We start from the raw sequence: 17,192 nt of genomic DNA on the forward strand, positions 1-17,192 counted from the left end.
CATCATGGCTGCATCAGTGCAGTCCTTCCTCAGAGGCTTTAGCTGCAGACAGTTCTGCTTCTGGTGTTGGGGCCCCTGGGTCTGATCAAGAGGAGGTGGGTGTGTCACGGGCAGTGACTGAATCCCCAGGAAAGCAGAGCCATCAAGGTCAGGGCTCTGGGACCGAGGGTTGAGACTAAAATCCCAGCTTCACAGGACAATGCCCTTGCTGTGGGCCCACCCTCTCTGGCCTCCACCTCCTTATCCATAAACAGAAAAGAGAACAGGACTCTTCACTGGGCTGTTGCGGGGATTAAATGAGGTGACAGGTGTGAACCACTTGGCCTGGCCCAGAGGTAAGCTCGATGACCCTCACGGGATGCTGCCTGTGCTGTCATGATCCTTCCAAATCAGCTGTCCAGGGCACCGGCCTCATCCACAGGACACCTCTCTCTGAACAAGCACCATGGGCTTGATGGTTCTGTGCAGAGCCTTGCCTGGATGCAGCACTGCTTTGCTCCCAGCTCTGCCCCTGCTAGCTGTTATTAGTGCAAATCCCTTAGGCTCTCTGATCCTCACCTGTAAAAGGGGCACAGTTACCCTAGCCTCAGAGGGCTAGAGTGGGGTTTAAATGAGAGAATGTCCTCATCCTCCACTCTCCTCTGGATTGAGTCTGTGGACCCTGAACCTGTTTGGGAGCAAGGGAGCATCTGACACTGGCAGTCCCTGCCCAGCCCTCTGCTTCATCCTCCTTCCCTCCCAGCAAGTGAGCAGCAGACCGGGTGGTAGTGAGTTTACAAGCCACCTCTACCTCTGCATAACCTTGGATGCTGTGGGCCTGAGACTCCTTCCTCCGGCTGAGTAAGAACAAGGGAAGGGAGACCACTGTCCCGCAGAGGCCCTGCTCCCACCCTGCCCACAGTACTGCCCTGCTAAGCATCCACTGCTTAGGAAACTCCCTGAGGAAAAAATGGAATTGGACCCCTACCTCACACAACATACAAAAATCAATTCAAAACAGATCAAATACCTAAGTTAAGAGCTAAAACTATAAAACTCCTAGAAGGAAACAGGAGTAAATCTTCAAAACACTGAATTAAAGCAATGGTTTCTTGGATACAACACCCGAAGCACAAGTAACAAAAGAAAAAAACAATACATTGAACTTTATCAAAATTGAAAACCTTTTGTGCTTTAAAAAAAAATCATCAAAAAAGTGAAAAGACAACTCACATAATGGGAGAAAATTTTTACAAAACATACATCTGATAAAAAATTTGTATTCAGAGGCCAGGCACAGTGGCTCACACCCGTAATCCCAGCACTTTGGGAGGCTGAGGCAGGCGTATCACCTGAGATTGGGAGTTCGAGATCGGCCTGGGCAATATGGTGAAACCCTGTCTCTACTAAAAATATAAAAATTAGCCTGGTGTGGTGGCACATGCGTGTAATCCCAGATACTTGGGAGGCTGAGGCAGAAGAATTGCTTGAACCGGGGAGGTGGAGGTTGCAGTGAGCCAAGATTGTGCCACTGCACTCCAGCCTGGGCAATGAGAGCAAAACTATGTCTCAAAAAACAATGTTTTTTTTGTATTCAGAGGCCAGGTGCAGTGGCTCACGCCTGTAATTACAGCACTTTGGGAGGCCGAGGCAGGCAGATCACCTGAGGTCAGGAGTTCAAGACCAGCTTCCAACACGGTGAAACCCCATCTCTACTAAAAATACAAAAATTAGCCAGGCCTGGTGGCATGCATCTGTAATCCCAGCTATTCAGGAGGCTGAGGCAGGAGAATAGCTTGAACCAGGAGGCAAAGGTTGCAGCAAGGCGAGACTGCATCACTGCACTCCAGCCTTGGCGACAGAGCAGAACACCATCTCAAAAAAAAAAAAAAAAAATTTGTATTCAGAATAAGAAATTCTGTCAATTCAAAAAATAACCTGGGTTAAAAGTGAGCAGTACAGTCTTCCCCAGGCTAGGCCAGGGCCCAACATCAACGTTCTTCTGCCACCCCGGCACGAACTGGGCTGAGTGCACCAGCCTGGCTGTGGGGGCAGCAGCCACGTTCACAGCCCGGCTCTGCCACTGTAGCTAGTGACTGCTAGGTGAAGACGCCCACCTCACAGGCTGCATGGGCACTTGCCTGTACACAGGAAATTCAGTTGCTGCCATTAGTTTGGTGGTGGTTATTATGAATCTGCTTACCTACTGCTCTGAAGTGATATCTCTGACAACTATAGAAATGTGCATGGTCTTCCCAAGACAATGGTAAGTAGGAAGTTCAGGTCAGAAGTCACTCCCTTTGATTTTTTGTGGCACACCTGCATGTGGTGCAGTGCTATACAAACTTTGGGTCCTACGACGACTCCTGGGGAGGGAGGCCACCAGCAAATCTGGGGCCAAGCTGAGAGAGAAAAGCTTAACTACCAACTCACAGGCTAGGACTGTGTCCTCTGTGAACCTTGAAAGCACCTCACTAGCCAGTGCTGAGCCCCAGTGACAAGGGGTGACTCACACCCAACATACAGTGCCTTCACGGCCCCCAAGCAGTCCACAGTCACTGTGAGCAAGGCCAGCTCTGTCAATTTCTCCTCCCCAGCATGGCAGAGGCGTTCAATACTGGCAGGTAGGGTCATCACTGCAGTAAGAGGCGAGGGGGTTACTGAGAGCCCCTGAGAGTGTCTGGAGGGTTGTAGAAATGGGCGTGGGATTTCAGATGTGGGATAGGTGCAGGCACTCAGTCCCCAGTTTCCAGGGGTGTGGATGATGCAGGCAGCAGTCTATTCAGAAAGGCCTGAGTTCTCGGTTCAGATGTTGAGTATCCATGTGTGCTTTTAAACATGCTTGCTTTGAAAGAAGATAGAGTAGAAATCTTTTGTTCTTCCTCTAGACAAACACTAAGAAGCCTGGGGAAAACTGTGATAGGCTTACAGCACCAGTATCTCACAGCACTGTGTGACTTGGGGGGCTCCTCCCATAGGCCCAGGGGAGAGGCAGCGTGACACAGAGGGATAAGAACCAGAGCAGTGGCTGGGCGCGGTGGCTCACACCTGTAATCCCAGCACTTTGGGAGGCTGAGGTGGGCAGATCATGAGGTCAGGAGACAGAGACCAACCTGGCCAACAGGATGAAACCCCGTCCCTACTAAAAGTACAAAAAAAATTAGCTGGGCATTGTGGTACATGCCTATAGTCCCAGCTACTTGGGAGACTGAGGCAGGAGAACTGCTTGAAGTCAGGAGGTGGAGATGGTAGTGAACCAAGATCGCGCCACTGCGCTACAGCCTGGGAAACAGCGCGAGACTCTGTCTGAAAAAAAAAAAAAAAAAAAAAAAAAAAAAAAAAAAAGAACCAGAGCAGCACCAGCACCATTACCCATCCTGACCTGCAATATGAAGTCAGTGCTCACTATGGACCAGTCACCATACTAAGCACTTTATGGGTACTACCTCTTTAATCTTTCTAACCCCAAGATTCAGATATCGTTTTTCTTCCTCAGTGGCCCACGTGAGTCTTGGGCCTTCCAGTAACTCACCACATGGCAAGCTGTTTACCTGTCTGGGCCTCAGGGTCCTCACCTGCAGCGAGGACCACTGCCCTGTTTTCCGGACGCCCACCCCTGGACTGGTCTGAGAATTACATGAATCACTGCCTGTAAGTGCATCAACTGCTCGACAGCTCCTGAGACCGTGGCAAGGCATCACCAGGGCTGACAATGTGGACTCAGTCTTCCAAGGTTCAAATCATGGCTCTTCCTTCTCAGCAGTGTGACCTACAGGCAGGACACTAGGTGTCTCGGAGCCCAATGCTCCATCTTTAACACCAGGGAAGCGGTGCATACTCCTCATGTGAGATGCACCTGTGGGAAGGCAGGTGAAACCTTTTGCTCTTCCTGACTGCAGCAAGTGGCAGTTTCTGTCCTTGGGTTCTGGGTCACATCCTGCACCCTCTCCTCAGTCCCTCTGGAGCCAGTTCAAGGGTATTTCTATTATAGACACCACAAGAGTTGTGTTTATTTGCCAACTCATTATGAATACAGTCCCTAACAGACGTGAATGTAAACCCTTTAAAAGACATGAAAAAGGGTCACTGCTTTTAGAATAGACGATAATGGCAAACATAAGATGGCAGAACGGAAGGAAAGGATGTTAACACCTGTTCCAAGCCCTGAGCTAAGTAAGGACTTTACTTGAATTCCCTCACGTATCCTGAGACTCATCCTATGCAGGGAAGACCATACACATGTCTGTGAAGGCCACAGAGAGACAATTATCCCCATGCTGCAAGTGAGAAAACGGGCTGGGAGAGAGGAAGCAATCTGTGCAACAGCCCAGCAGGAGGCAGAGCTGCCCTTCCAATTCTAGGGCACCTGCTAGGCCAGGGGTGTCTCACTTAACATTGAAGCCCTAGGATAATTCATGAAGATAAAAAAAAGAAAAACGAATATGAAAAAGACCAAGAGCCCATAGAATAACTTACCTTAATTTGATCGATACTGTCACCAGATAACTCCTGAATGTGCTTGAGACTGTATGTAAGGCCAGAAGGACTGAAAAATGTGATGCTGGCTGGAACTCCCTGCGGGGAATAGAAAACAAGATCAGTCCTTGCCATGAGACCAAGGAGAGACAACATTCCTCCAGCTTCATCAGCATCAAGGCCGCCTAGGCAATTTTACAAGAGGGGTTCCTGGTTGATGCTCGGACCCTCTGTTCCAGTGAGGCAGGATTCTGGTAAGGAACTGTTGAAAAGAGCAGGCTCCCATCAGAAAGCTGGTGCTGCTCCTTGGCCACTCTGCTGGCCCCCAGGTCTGTGTCTGCCTGGCCAGAGGACATGGGCATCACAGAGCTCATGTGCCCAGCACCCCAGACAATGCCTCTAGCTCCTGTGGTCACATGGCACTGACTGCATGAGACAGTAATGTGAGGCAGTGCTGGCTCCATCAATGCTCCCTCCCTCTGGAAATAGAGCAAGCAGATGAGCTGGCCTGGCCTTTGTGCACTTGGTTAGTCTTATCAGGCCCTCCCAATACCAGGCAAGGCATTCGGAAGCCTGCCCTGAGAAGAAAGGGAGGTATTTTACGGCATATAAATGCTTAAGACGTCAAGGAACTCGAGCAAGAGCTATCCAATCTCCTGCCTGAGTCCTCCATCAGTCCCCAGGGACTCCCAGATTCAACCCAGACTCCTCAGTGGCCACTGTCAGCTCTTCCCACTACGGGCCCAGCCTCCCTTTTCAGCCTCTGCCCCTCCAGTTCCACCAGTGCCTCCATATGATGAAGAACAATGATAACATCAAGGCCACTATTTATCTCAGGCTTGTATGTATCTTGGATGCTGTACAAAAAGCTTTGTGCAAATTATCTCCTTTAACCCCTGTGAAAACTTACCACTTCCTCAAAGTCACCACATTAATCTCTCCAAACAGGGAGGTTTCATAGACCACCTGCCGCAAGCACCTCTTTTTGAAATCACTGATTTCAACCCAGCTTGCAATGGACATTTCATGAAACAACCACAAAATTGTTTCCACTCCTAATTCTAGAATCCCAGACCATCTATGCCACAGGAAAAGGCATGCACGTGATGGCTGGGGACAGTGAAGCCACATGTAGAACCAACACCTGTGAGCTTATACCCTCACCCTGGGCTTCCCCAACCTGGACGTCCACCCTGCCAGAGCTCTCCCCCAAAACACCACATACCTGCTGGGAATAGTAGCTGTTCAGGTTCCCCTGGATTCCTGGGTGTGGAATTGTCTGATACACAGTTATGCTTTCCATGGCAATCCCTGGGCACAATGAAAACCAGTAAAGTCTTTACCGCACTGGGCACGCAATGGGGCCTCTGCCACCTCACAGCACAGTTGCTGAAACCTCCCAATACAGCACCCCTCTTCTGGAACCAGCTGCTTGGAAGCTGAGAGGCCAGACTCCTAAGAGGCCTTGAACAGCCCTCTGCAGCCTGCTGAACCCTGTGGAGTGGCTGCTGTGGCAGAGGAGGCTGAGATAGCAGAAAAAGAACAAAGGGTCAGAAACCAAAGCCTTTGTTTATACCCAGAATGCCTTTTGTTCCCAGGCTTATGTGGGTTTGTCCATACAAGGCTGTCCCTAGTCACTCCATGGATCCCACATAGACAGGCTGCATGGCACCAGCAAGTGTGGGCAAGGGCAGCTCTCAGGAGAGGCCCAGAGTTCAGATCCCCGGCTGCGCTCTCGCTGTGCCTCCACGTGGCCATGTGTCCCCTCTCTGGGCCTCAGGGTGTCCACTTGGAGATGAACTAATTAAGCCATTCCCACATTCCTCCCTGTACCATTCAGTGATATTGAACATTCCCAGGGGTTTTCAGGGCTGGTGATGAGGCATGAGGCATTGAAGGGACTAGCACAATTTCAGTCAGATATAGATTTACGAGGGGCAGCCAGACAGCAAGTGAAAAGTAGTGAAAACTCAGGCTTCTGAAAATAAAATGGGAAATGTTCTCAGAAAAAATTATTAAAATTTTAGCAAAAACCAGCAACCTATCGCCATTTCATATCCCTCAAAACTAAAGAAATAAATGGAAGTATCAAACCTCTGATTTATATATAATTTCTTTAAGGGTACCTGAGGCCAAGCTTCCTCTTATTTTATCCTGGTATTTTCTATTCCTGAAAAGCTAATGATTTTGCTGATCTTACTACCTACTGTCCTCTGCCTTTATTCTTGGCAGCCTTTAGAACACAGATGATATGGGTAGAAGGGACATGATCCAGCTCCCTTTTAATACGGGAGGGAAAGTGACAAGGTCTAAGGTCGTCCTGGGTCACACTGTCCAGGTGGACAGTTAGAGCTTCAAAATACTGGGAGAGATGGTTAACAGTCACGGTTTCATGAAGAGCTTGCCTTTGCAGAGCAAGGCGTCATGCTCCATGATCTCTGAACACCTCTGTGAGCAGGTACTATGGTTATGCGCAGATAAGGATGCTGATCACAGAGAGATTACTTCACTTACCTTCATTCACATAGCTAATAAACAGCGAGAGGGAGAATTCAAATCTGTTTTTATCTCACCCTAATGCTGGTACTCCACACTGCCGATACACCTTGCTCCCAGACCAACTATGTGACAGCAAAAGGGACGCAGGTGACAGCTAAAACATCTGAGTCAATGATGGCAGCATGCTTCAGAGGCAAGAGCTGGTTTCTAGATACCAACAGTCTTGGGAGCCACAGCAGGTGGAGCTGGAGGGGCAGGTGGGGCTTGTGTGGCTCAGCTGGAGGATGCTGCATGCCACTATAAGATCAGCTAAATTTGTAGACTCTCTTCTACATGTGGAACCAATTCTGTGGTTCATCACCTCAGTTATCTGCCCAGGGGCCATCTCCACACCTCAATCTCCTGTCCTCTTGGTGAAGGACTAGAAACACACTGTGTGCTCCTAGCTTGAGCCAAGTGAGGTGAGAAGAGCATATCCAAAGAAAGGAAAGTGCAGACTGCACGTCTATACTTCACGTGAGGATGGTCCCTGCATCCCTTGGACTGGTATATCCAACCCAGGCCTGCTCTCCCTTGTATGCTCTCTGCAGGGCTACCCACTTCTATCACTGCAAAGGCTCTTGCTGGAATCTACCCAAAGTGGTTAGGGATGCAGTCAAAACATTCAAAGCTCACCTTTGTCCTTGAGCATGTTCGGCAGGATTTCTCTTTTGAGGTTTCCACAGGGAAATAGAAGAGGCAGTGCTGAGGACTCCCCTGTGAATAAATAACCAGACTTTGTGAAAACTCGGGGGCAGTGCTTGTGCACAGGGGAATGGGGAGGAGGAAGCCCCTGGCTCCAGGTCTGGCTTTGCTTCTAGGACTCAGTTCCAGCATCTGTAAACAGGAAGAGCACCTGCTACCTTGCTGAACTTGAAGGGCTGTTATATGAAGATCATAAGAGGTAATGTGTGTGGAGGTGCTCAGAAAATGAACATCCACATAAACAAGTTAGCCACCCTCTTAATTCCCTCTAATTCTAAAGTGACTCCCTAGCCTGCAGTCACTATTTGGAAGGCAGGCTTTGCACCTTAACCAAGCCAGGCAGGTAAAGCTCAGGCCTAGTGTTGGCACTGCAGCAAATATTTTCTACCCTAAAGAGGCCCTGGATGAGCCAGGGAGTGCAACAGGGAACTGGCAGCCAGGAGTGGCTCTGCAACCACCCCCAACAAAGACAAGCTCACTGCCCACTCCGCTTTCAGTCACACCAGCAGCCACTAGGCCAAGTGCTAAATGGCAGATGTGCAGGCCTTAGAGAGAGAGAAGCCTGCTAAGAACAGCCCTGCCTCTCCTCTCACCACTGTCTCTGCTCCCAGCAGCTCATCTCTGGGAAGACTTACAGGCATTTTCAGCCCTAAACTCTGCAGAATAGTGAGGACAGCATAGGATTTGAACACCAATTTGCAACAGTAGTGCCCAACAAAACGGATGTATTATCAAATGCCAGAATCTTTCCCAAATGTGAAAACAAAGCATTTTAGTAGAACCAGCCATTTTCCCCACGTCGTCCATGAAGAAACTCTAATGAGCGTTGTTCGTACACATTGTATATTTTCCCACATCCTTATGGTCTCTCTGAACACATATTCTCTGGTGACTGCAATGAGAGGAAGGAGCAAAACCACCTCTTTCCATCCGGCATCATCTCTACCAAGTGGCAGTCAAACAACAGGAACAAATGCAGGCCATTAATTTCATATAAAGGCTACATACCGGTCAATGTTTTCTCTATTTAAACTGCTGGGTAAATATCAGTACTAACATAAAAGAAAATAATGAATTGGGAGCTTGTTAAATATAGTTAATAGATGCCTGCTGGTTTCTCTTTTCCAGTGTGAGGAAACGTTTGCATGCTCTGTAGAGTCATCCCTAGAGACGTATTTTCAAAGCCATGTTCAGGTGTGATTTTCTTCTCTGTGTCTCTGTGTGTGCTTAGGAGTGCGGGGTGGAGGATGTTAGGGACCAAAGCTCTTCGTGGGGATCCAGTAATAAAACTAGAATCTAGTTTATCAGCAAGCCCAGCCCCATGGGCGAGCAAAGGGCCTTGGAAAGATTCGGGAATCTCCCCTTGGCAGCACCTCTTATGAGGGTCCATTGGAGTCCTGAGCTGCTCTTTCTTATCTCTGACTCACAAGGCTGGGCTGAAGGGGACGCCCTCCCTTAAGGCGGCTGTTTGTCTCTATCTCTCCACCACCTGTGCCTTGCAGACAGCTTGGCTCTGCAGGTACAAAGGGCCCACAAATGACCAACCAGCTCAGCTGACTTCACTGAAAAGGCACCACCCTGTCAGCAGAAAGGAGAAAAACTTAAAAATGTCCTTTGCTGCTGAGGGGAGATCTACTACAACTACATTTCCTGAAAACTAACCCCCTTCAAAAAGCCAAAGACAAAGGAGTCATTCCCTTTTGGAATATGCTTACTGCCTGTGGATTTATCTTTAGCCCCAAAAGGCCAAAGCAATGGTTAAAGCTGACACAAAAATAGTGAATCGTGGAGCTCAAAGGCTCTGCTCTCCGTTAGTTTAACAGGAAGGAGGCCTCAATTCTGGGCTGTCAGGGCTGATGATGAGTAACATTGATGAAAATCCTGGGTATTATTATTAGGCAGCTCAGGAGGGGGCTTGATAAAGTCACTGCAGGTAATTAAAAAAATGATGATACAGGCAGGAAGCAGACAAATGCCTAGGTAGACAGGGAAGGGTCCCCGGTGAAACCTCACCTTCAAGCCTAAAATAGCCTGAAGGCTGAAAGACCAGACTGCTGGTTCCGGATGCAACTTGCAACCCAGGAGGAGATCATCTAACCATTTGTCTGCCCTTTCCCAACTGATTCTTTCAGAATAATGCCCTTTAACCAATCGAATGTTGCTTTTTCTGATACTACCTGTGGGCTTGCCTGGGCGTCCTCAACGCACACTAGGGGAATGGGGTGGAGCCGCCAGGAAATCGCGCCTTACGCAGGGGAGAAGCCTGGCCTCATCAGCTCATGCGTGGTATCCCTGGTATTCAATCATGAGGGAGAAACCTGATTGGAGAACCCCTCTCTCTTTGAAAGCCCCTTCCTTTCATCCTTCTTCTCTTTTCTTTCTGTCTTCTTTTTCTCTTTCTCTTTGCTGAGAGTCTCTCTCTCTCTCTCTCTCTCTCTCTCTCTCTCTCTCTCTCTCCCTCTTTCTCTCTCTGTGTCTCGCTCTTTCACCCAGGCTGGAGTGCAGTGGTGCAGTCTTTGCTCACTGCAACCTCCTCCTCTTGGGCTCATGCAGTTCTCCTGCCTCAGCCTCCCGAGTAGCTGGGATTACAGGTGTCCACCACCATGCCCAGCTAATTTTTGTATTTTTAGTAGAGATGGGGTTTCGCCTTGTTGGCCAGACTAGTCTTGAACTCCTGACCTCAGGCAATCTGTCCGCCTAGGCCTCCCAAAATGCTGGGATTGCAGGCATGAGCCACCATGTCCTTCTGAGAGCTTTCCTTTCTCTTAATAAATTCAGCCCTTCTCACCCTCCAGTGCGTCCACATGCCTAATTTTTCTGGTCATGAGACAAGAACCCAGATTTAGTTGAATTATGGAGCAAAAAGTCCTGCATCAATGAGACTGACTTTTTAAAATGTCATCTTGCTGCAGGACATGCACATGTCTGTAAAACAGTAACAACTACCAGGTTTAAAATGACTTCCCTCTCGGGCACTGCCATGAGAATCAGTTCGAGCAGTTAGTGGGTGCCTGATTGCAGATAATGAGGATGATCGGAAGAACAGAAGAAAAGCCTGGCAAGTCTGCCAGGCTGTAGAAATCTTCCTACTCTAGGAGGACATTGCAAATAAACTGTAGTGCAATCTTTCTGCCCTACCTTGTTTCTCTCTCTTTTCAAAAATTACACTGTAGTCTACTTCTTAACATTAAGTGTGTAATTACTTTCCCATTAGAGGATATGTTAAGGAAAGGAGGAGAATCTATCAGAACAATGAGTTATCAGATTAAACAAGTTAATAGCTTTAAGTACGTACAATAGTTCCTGTCACAAAGTAGTGTTAAGTAAAATAAATAGGCATAGCTATGAATTGGCCTGTTTACTACAAGCATTGGAGGTAGATTTTTAGCTTTTAAAATCAGGCTTCAAAGTTTGCTGAGAAAGAAAAATCATTAATGCCTTGGCAAAGCCAAGGTGAAGGTCCTTATTAGCAGTCAACATGGATTTTTATTCGGGTATTCTAATTGCAAATGGAAGATTTATTAAGATCCATAGACATGCTGATAATAAATTAGAGGAAATAGCAGAGGCTTTGCAAAGAATGCAGACCAGTATTCTCCAAGATAAGGTCAGAATATGTTAATATCTATCCAACCAAGCCTTGAGTCAGTTAATTGAAACACCAATGTGATCACTCAAAAGTGACATTGATCTCTTCTGCCTTGTGTTTGCAAAGCAGGGGACACCAGCCTAATGATTCTGGGTCTTCTAATGAACAATGACTCAGACAGTTCACTTCTGTCTCCTTCCAGAACAAACTGTGGGTACAGCTCAATCTCTTCACTGAAAACAGGCAGGAACCACCTATTCTATTAAGGAGCTAACTGTTGGCCCACTCATAGAAGTAATTATTATTCTTTGTAGATCCTGACACTTAATTCCACAAACAATGTCAATATCTACCATTTACATTTATTTCTACATTTTAAAAATAAGGGCTTTGATACTATTTAATGCTGTGATGACTCTCCAGAAACATTAGAAACAAAAAGCCTGGAGCCAGACTGTTCCTGACCTACCTGCATCCTGTATCAGGAGCCCCTGGAGTGAACCCTCCACACTGCTGTGAAGCTCCATGACCTAAGAAGCCATCCCTCAGGGATGGGGTCACGTGGCACAGGGCCCAACCAGTGCTCTTTGATCTGGACAGCTGGAACAACTGCCTGTGGATTCCCTGCAGCTGTTTCAACACCTGGCAGCAAAAAAGAGAGTCACTGCCTATCTAGGCTGCTGTTAAAGAAAACGGCCACACAATCCATACTCTGGAACATTCCACAGAAAGCAACACAGTGGCCATTGGGCCTTTTCCCTTCAGCTGCTTAGCCTCAGATGCTCTTTGAATTGGCCTCCAGAAAGATTTTCCACACTGGTGCATGGAAAGGCCTCTCCCAAGGGCCCAGCTGGGAACACCATGTCGCACAAGTGGCCAGAGAAGAACGGGGCCAACCATCTTTACCAGCAGCAAATGGTGAACACTCTCTACCACAGATTAGTCTCCTGAACTGTAGGTTTTTAGCTTGAAATGTCTCACACTGCTGGCTCATGAAATGTTCTAGAGAAAACCTAGCAGAGATGATCTCTTTATGTGGAGCCCAGGTAGAGAGGCTAGGTCTGAGATGGCACAAACTACAGCAGTGCGGACTGAGGCATCTGTGTGAGGTTCTGTGTACTCCAGAGATAGGCTGAGGTCAGTGAGTCCCAGCAGACCTTTTCCCTTGGGGCTCAGGCTGGCCTCACCCTCAGGGCCTTTTCCCATGCCTTGTCACCAAGGATGTGGCTAAACCCCAGACATCACCCCAATGATTCATCAGCACAAGGGCATGTCCAAACGCACAAATTAGTGGGATGAGCTCCTAGAACCCACTTTCTTCATTTCAAAAGATTCCATTGACTTCTTCACCTGCTGGAAGAGAACTGAGCATATTTTGGACTAAGCACCTTTTTAGAAGCACACAGAACAGGGAAACAAAAGAGCTTTGGAGTCACCTAGTCCTAGGCTTGAGCCCCAGCCTAGCACTATTAGCTCTGTTCCTCTGGACAAGATTCCCTCTCTGAGCTCAATTTCTTCATAAGTAAAAGCAGTCTAGTAATCATCCCTGTGTCATAGCTCAGCACAACAACATGCCAGGCAATTAAAGGCATGCACACAGTGCCAATATATGTCAGACACGTACCAGGCACTCTAACTCCTTTATAATATTTCTGTTATGCCCCCAGAGCCTCCAGGATAATTTCTTATACCCATGTGGAAGCTGCCTGCTGGCAAGCCCTGGGGCACACTGAGCTGTGGCAGGTCCCTTCAAGGCAGGACTTGCCACAGCACCCCAGGCCCTGCTCTTAAGATTGTGATACCTCTGCAGGTTTTAAAAAAATGCTACTTAAGGGATACATTTTAAGGGACACTCCTAAAAAGTCCCAGGAACAAGAGAACTGGGTCCTAATTCAATGAATGACTTTTGGGCCCAATCCTGGCCACAGCTAGTGATGCCCTCCCACTAAGAGGGAGCAGCCAGTGCCGTGTTCCTGCCCAGGCCTGGGAAGGACCACGCCAGCCTGAGTCTGACCCACAGGGGTGAACATTAAGGCCCAGTGCCTCAGGGCTCCGGGTGATTCTCAAAGGCTACTCAGTGCTCCCCAGCTTGCCACCCACTGCTCCCGCCATGCCATACTCTTCAGGAAAAGCCCCTCCTTCCATGTCTCTGCTCAGTGGCTCCCTGAGTGGGAGGGCTTCTCCATGACTACTGTCTAAGGGAGGGCCTGCCCTTCTCTGTGGAGAAGAGGCCATGGGTATGCCTTTTTTACAGACTTTCCTGAAGACCTCTGCCTTCTTTTGCACGTCCTGCCATGACACTGTGATACAAGAGGAAATATTTGGTTTTCCTTCCTGTTCCTGGCATAGAACTTCTAAAACCCTTGGAATTTCCTGACAGAGGTGAGAGGAGCATCTTTTGTTATTCATAATAAACCCCTTTTAACAATATGCTAATGAGGTGACTGGCAGTGGTCCCTAGAGAGCTTCAGGCTGAAGCTCTGATGGGGGCTGAAGGCCAGAGAGAAAGATGTGATCATAGAGTTGGCAAGAGTTACTCACCAGGGGCCAATGACTTAATCAGTGGTACCTACCTAATGGAACCTCCATAAAAACCCTAAACTATGAGTTTAGAGAGCTTCTGGATTGTTGAACACATTCATGTGCCAGGAGGGTGGGGCACCTCAACTTCACAGGGACAGAAGCTCCTGTGTACTCAGGACCCTTCCAGACCCTGCTCTTTGCACCTCTTCATGTGGCTATTCATCTGTGTCCTTAACTCTTTTATAAAAATCAGTACACATAAGTGTTTCCCTGAGTTCTATGAGCCATTCTAGCAAATTATTGAACCTGAGTAGGGAGTCGTGGGAACTCCTGATTTGTAGCCAACTTGGACAGAGGTCCCTCAGCATCTAATACTTGGATCTAAAGTGGGGGACAGTTTGCTAAGACTGAGCCCTGAAACTGTGGTGTCTGGGTTAATTCTGGGTAATGTCAGAATTAAGTTGTAGGATACCCAGCTGGTATCTAGAACATTGGCGAATTGGTCATTGGTGTGTGTATATATATATCGCCCAGGCTGGAGTGCAATGGTGCGACCTTGGCTCACTGCAACTTCCGCCTCCCAGGCTCACATAATTCTCCTGACTCAGCCTCCCGAGTAGCTGGGATCACAGGCACACATCACCACACCTGGATAATTTCTTATACTTTTAGTAGAGATGGCGTTTCAGTATGTTGGCCAGACTGGTCTCAAACTCCTGACCTTGTGATCCACCCACAATGGCCTCCCAAAGTGCTGGGATTATAGGCGTGACCCATCACGTCCAGCCAGAAATAGGTATCTTAATAGTAGGTCCACTATATAAAAACTGTTCATACCGCTTTTGGTCGCTTAACCCACCCTGCCTTATAATGGTTATTGATGTCTATGTTCCCCACCCTATCCCCACCTCCAGCTCCAGCTAGGCTGGGAGCTTCCAGAAGGCAGGAATAGAGTCAAACTCCTCTTCAGCCCCAGTGACCTGCAAAGGGCTGGCACACAGGTGCTCCTTGGTAAACACCACTTCTCCTGTGACGTGGGAAGGAATATGGGGGGTGGGGCAAGAGAGGTGACAGTCAATGCATTAATGTCTGAAAGCCCTCTCTGAGCTGATGAATGCGCATCCACTGAACTAAGGAGGGCACAGGCTCAGGATTGCCAAGTGGTTGAACCACTCTGGGACTAGAGCTTATTCATCTCAGCGGCCAGAAAAGGCCAGTGTAGCTCCTCAAAACTGGAGGTTCCCTAAGCCTCTGCCCGCCAGAGTCAGGCACACTTAAATCCTCAGCCTTGCAGAAGCCCCAGTCACTCTGAATCAGAGTGGATGGAGGTGCTTGGTCAGCATCTCCCTGAGGACAGGTTGGCACGGAGCAGGTGCCAGTCTGGCCTCTGAATGTGATGGGCCACGGGATGAGCAGTGGCCTTGCTGTGATGAGTGTGAACTCCAGCCTGCCACTTTATAGTTTCTGACCCTGGACAAGACCTGTCCCTTGGTCCCCCAAGAGCCTCTATAACAGCACAGTCAGAAAGAACTTTTGGTGATGATGGAAAAATTGGATGCACTTCTGTGCAGTCCAATTTGGTGCTATTGGCCACAGTGACAACTGAGCTTCTGAAATGTGCCCAGTGTGACTGAAGAACTAAATTTTCAATTTTATCCAATTTACATTTACACTTAAATAGCCATATGAGGCTAGTGGCTACTGTACTGGACAGCACAGTTTGCAGTGGAGATGATTCTGACTTCATGCGGGTGATGGTGAAGATTAAATGACATCCTACAGGCCAAGTGCCTAAGTAGCTGAGACACCCTGGGCACTCAACAAATGCGAGTCTTCAGTGCTAACGCAGAATGTACAGTGACTCAGGAAAGGTGCAATGAGGTTATTTCAAAAAGAAATTAAAAAGAAAGAAAGAGGCGAATTGGAGAACTCGGGAAGGATCCACTGAGCACAGCAGTACCTCTGCTGTTCCCTGTCTGCTCACTGCTGCCCCCAACCCACACGACTCTGTCGGGGGCCTAACTGAGCTTCAGGGATCCTCAGACCACAGTGCAGAAAAAGATGCAGGACTTTCTCCAGAACAAGCTCCCAGTAACACAAAAAATGTAAGCTAGAGAAGCTTCAGGCAACAGTAATGACTTACGGCAGGAAGGCTTATAAGTAATGACTTATAAGACTTTAGTGTACAAGTTTGCTTGTTAGAAAGGCCAACATCACCTTTAGGAGTCTTTTTTTATGATGCAAATACTTTGTTTTGCCAGAAACAAAACCATCCATCACTGTTTCAGAAGCCATAAAAAGACATATTTAAGGTGTTCTCTCTCCCTATACCACCCATCCTGATCTTACCACCTCAGGGCCAAGGAATATACCCGTCTCTTGGGACCACCTTAGTGGAAAATCTCAGCTGTCAGCAGTTCATCTGACCCCAGCCTTGCAGCTCAGCAGACACGCAAGCAATTCTAGAGAAGGGTCAGAAAACTACAGCCTGAGGTCAAAGCCAAGCCCATTGTTTGTGTATTGTCTAGGGCTACTCTCATGCTTCCACTGCAGAGTGTAGTAGTTCTGACAGAACATTTGCCTGCAAAGCCTAAAATATCCTTAACAGATGAAGTTTGCCAACCCCTGATCTCTAGGAAGGCCTGGATTTCCTCCTCTTCAGCAATCTAAGGCAAGGTGAGTCTACTTTGTGCTTTTATGGGGGTGTATGGTCTCACACCTACAGCAGGGAGGAGTCAAATGACAAGGGTGTAAGAGCTTGTGGTTGAAATGGACATGCAGGGAAGAGAGGGGAATGGAGATGCACCTTAGAGGTGGGCCTACCCTACAAGCAGAACTTCAGCCTTCCCATCCTTTTTGCTTCAAGAATTTTTGCCTATGTATCTTCTGAAGCCTAAAATTCCATAATTATTTTAAGACTAAGTCCCCATTTAAACATGAATACCCCCAGAACAAGTGCCATTTTAAGTCCAGTCCACATGCAGCCCAGTGATGAGTCAGCTCTTTACCTAGGAGCAAGCCAGGGGAGAGAATTCATAGAAGGAAGTAGCTCCTGAGAAGGGGAAGGACAGTACTCTGGAAGGCGAGAGCACCCACTCACACCTCCTGCCTCTGCTCTCTTTGGAATCCCTCAAGTGATCTCTCCTCCGGTTTTATCTCCCAGATGTTCTATTTTGTGTTATGTTCAAATCAAGTTCTTTGGTATAGGGGGTAGAAGCAAGTGGGTTAAACCTCACACAAGTATAGACATACACAAAGACAAGTAGGCCACAGTCCCGGAGTGGGTTACACGTTGCTCACCAATCATTCTCACCATCAAGAATGCACGGAGGAAATATTCTGTTCCCCAGGTAGTGGCTGTGAGGTCAACAAAAAATAAACG

At 48.0% G+C, this 17,192-nt stretch overlaps 1 protein-coding gene across 3 annotated transcripts in view; it reads right to left on the minus strand.

Moving 5' to 3' along the window:
* Positions 1 to 17,192, minus strand: part of UROS (uroporphyrinogen III synthase) — a 31,940-nt gene that overhangs the window by 734 nt on the left and 14,014 nt on the right. Inside the window, exons 7-10 of one of the 3 annotated variants that reach the window (XM_039464974.2) lie at positions 7,630 to 7,710; positions 5,681 to 5,766; positions 4,456 to 4,554; positions 1 to 81 (exon numbers count right to left, since the gene is read on the minus strand). In XM_039464974.2, the coding sequence (XP_039320908.1) occupies positions 1 to 81; positions 4,456 to 4,554; positions 5,681 to 5,766; positions 7,630 to 7,710 (347 nt within the window). Of the gene's footprint in view, positions 82 to 3,163; positions 3,286 to 4,455; positions 4,555 to 5,680; positions 5,767 to 7,629; positions 7,711 to 17,192 lie in introns of all 3 variants that reach the window. The other 2 variants (XM_074383071.1, XM_003922106.4) reach the window with 2 other exon arrangements.

This window comes from Saimiri boliviensis, chromosome 12 (assembly GCF_048565385.1).
Source record: "Saimiri boliviensis isolate mSaiBol1 chromosome 12, mSaiBol1.pri, whole genome shotgun sequence".
NCBI classification, from domain to species: Eukaryota; Metazoa; Chordata; class Mammalia; order Primates; family Cebidae; genus Saimiri; species Saimiri boliviensis.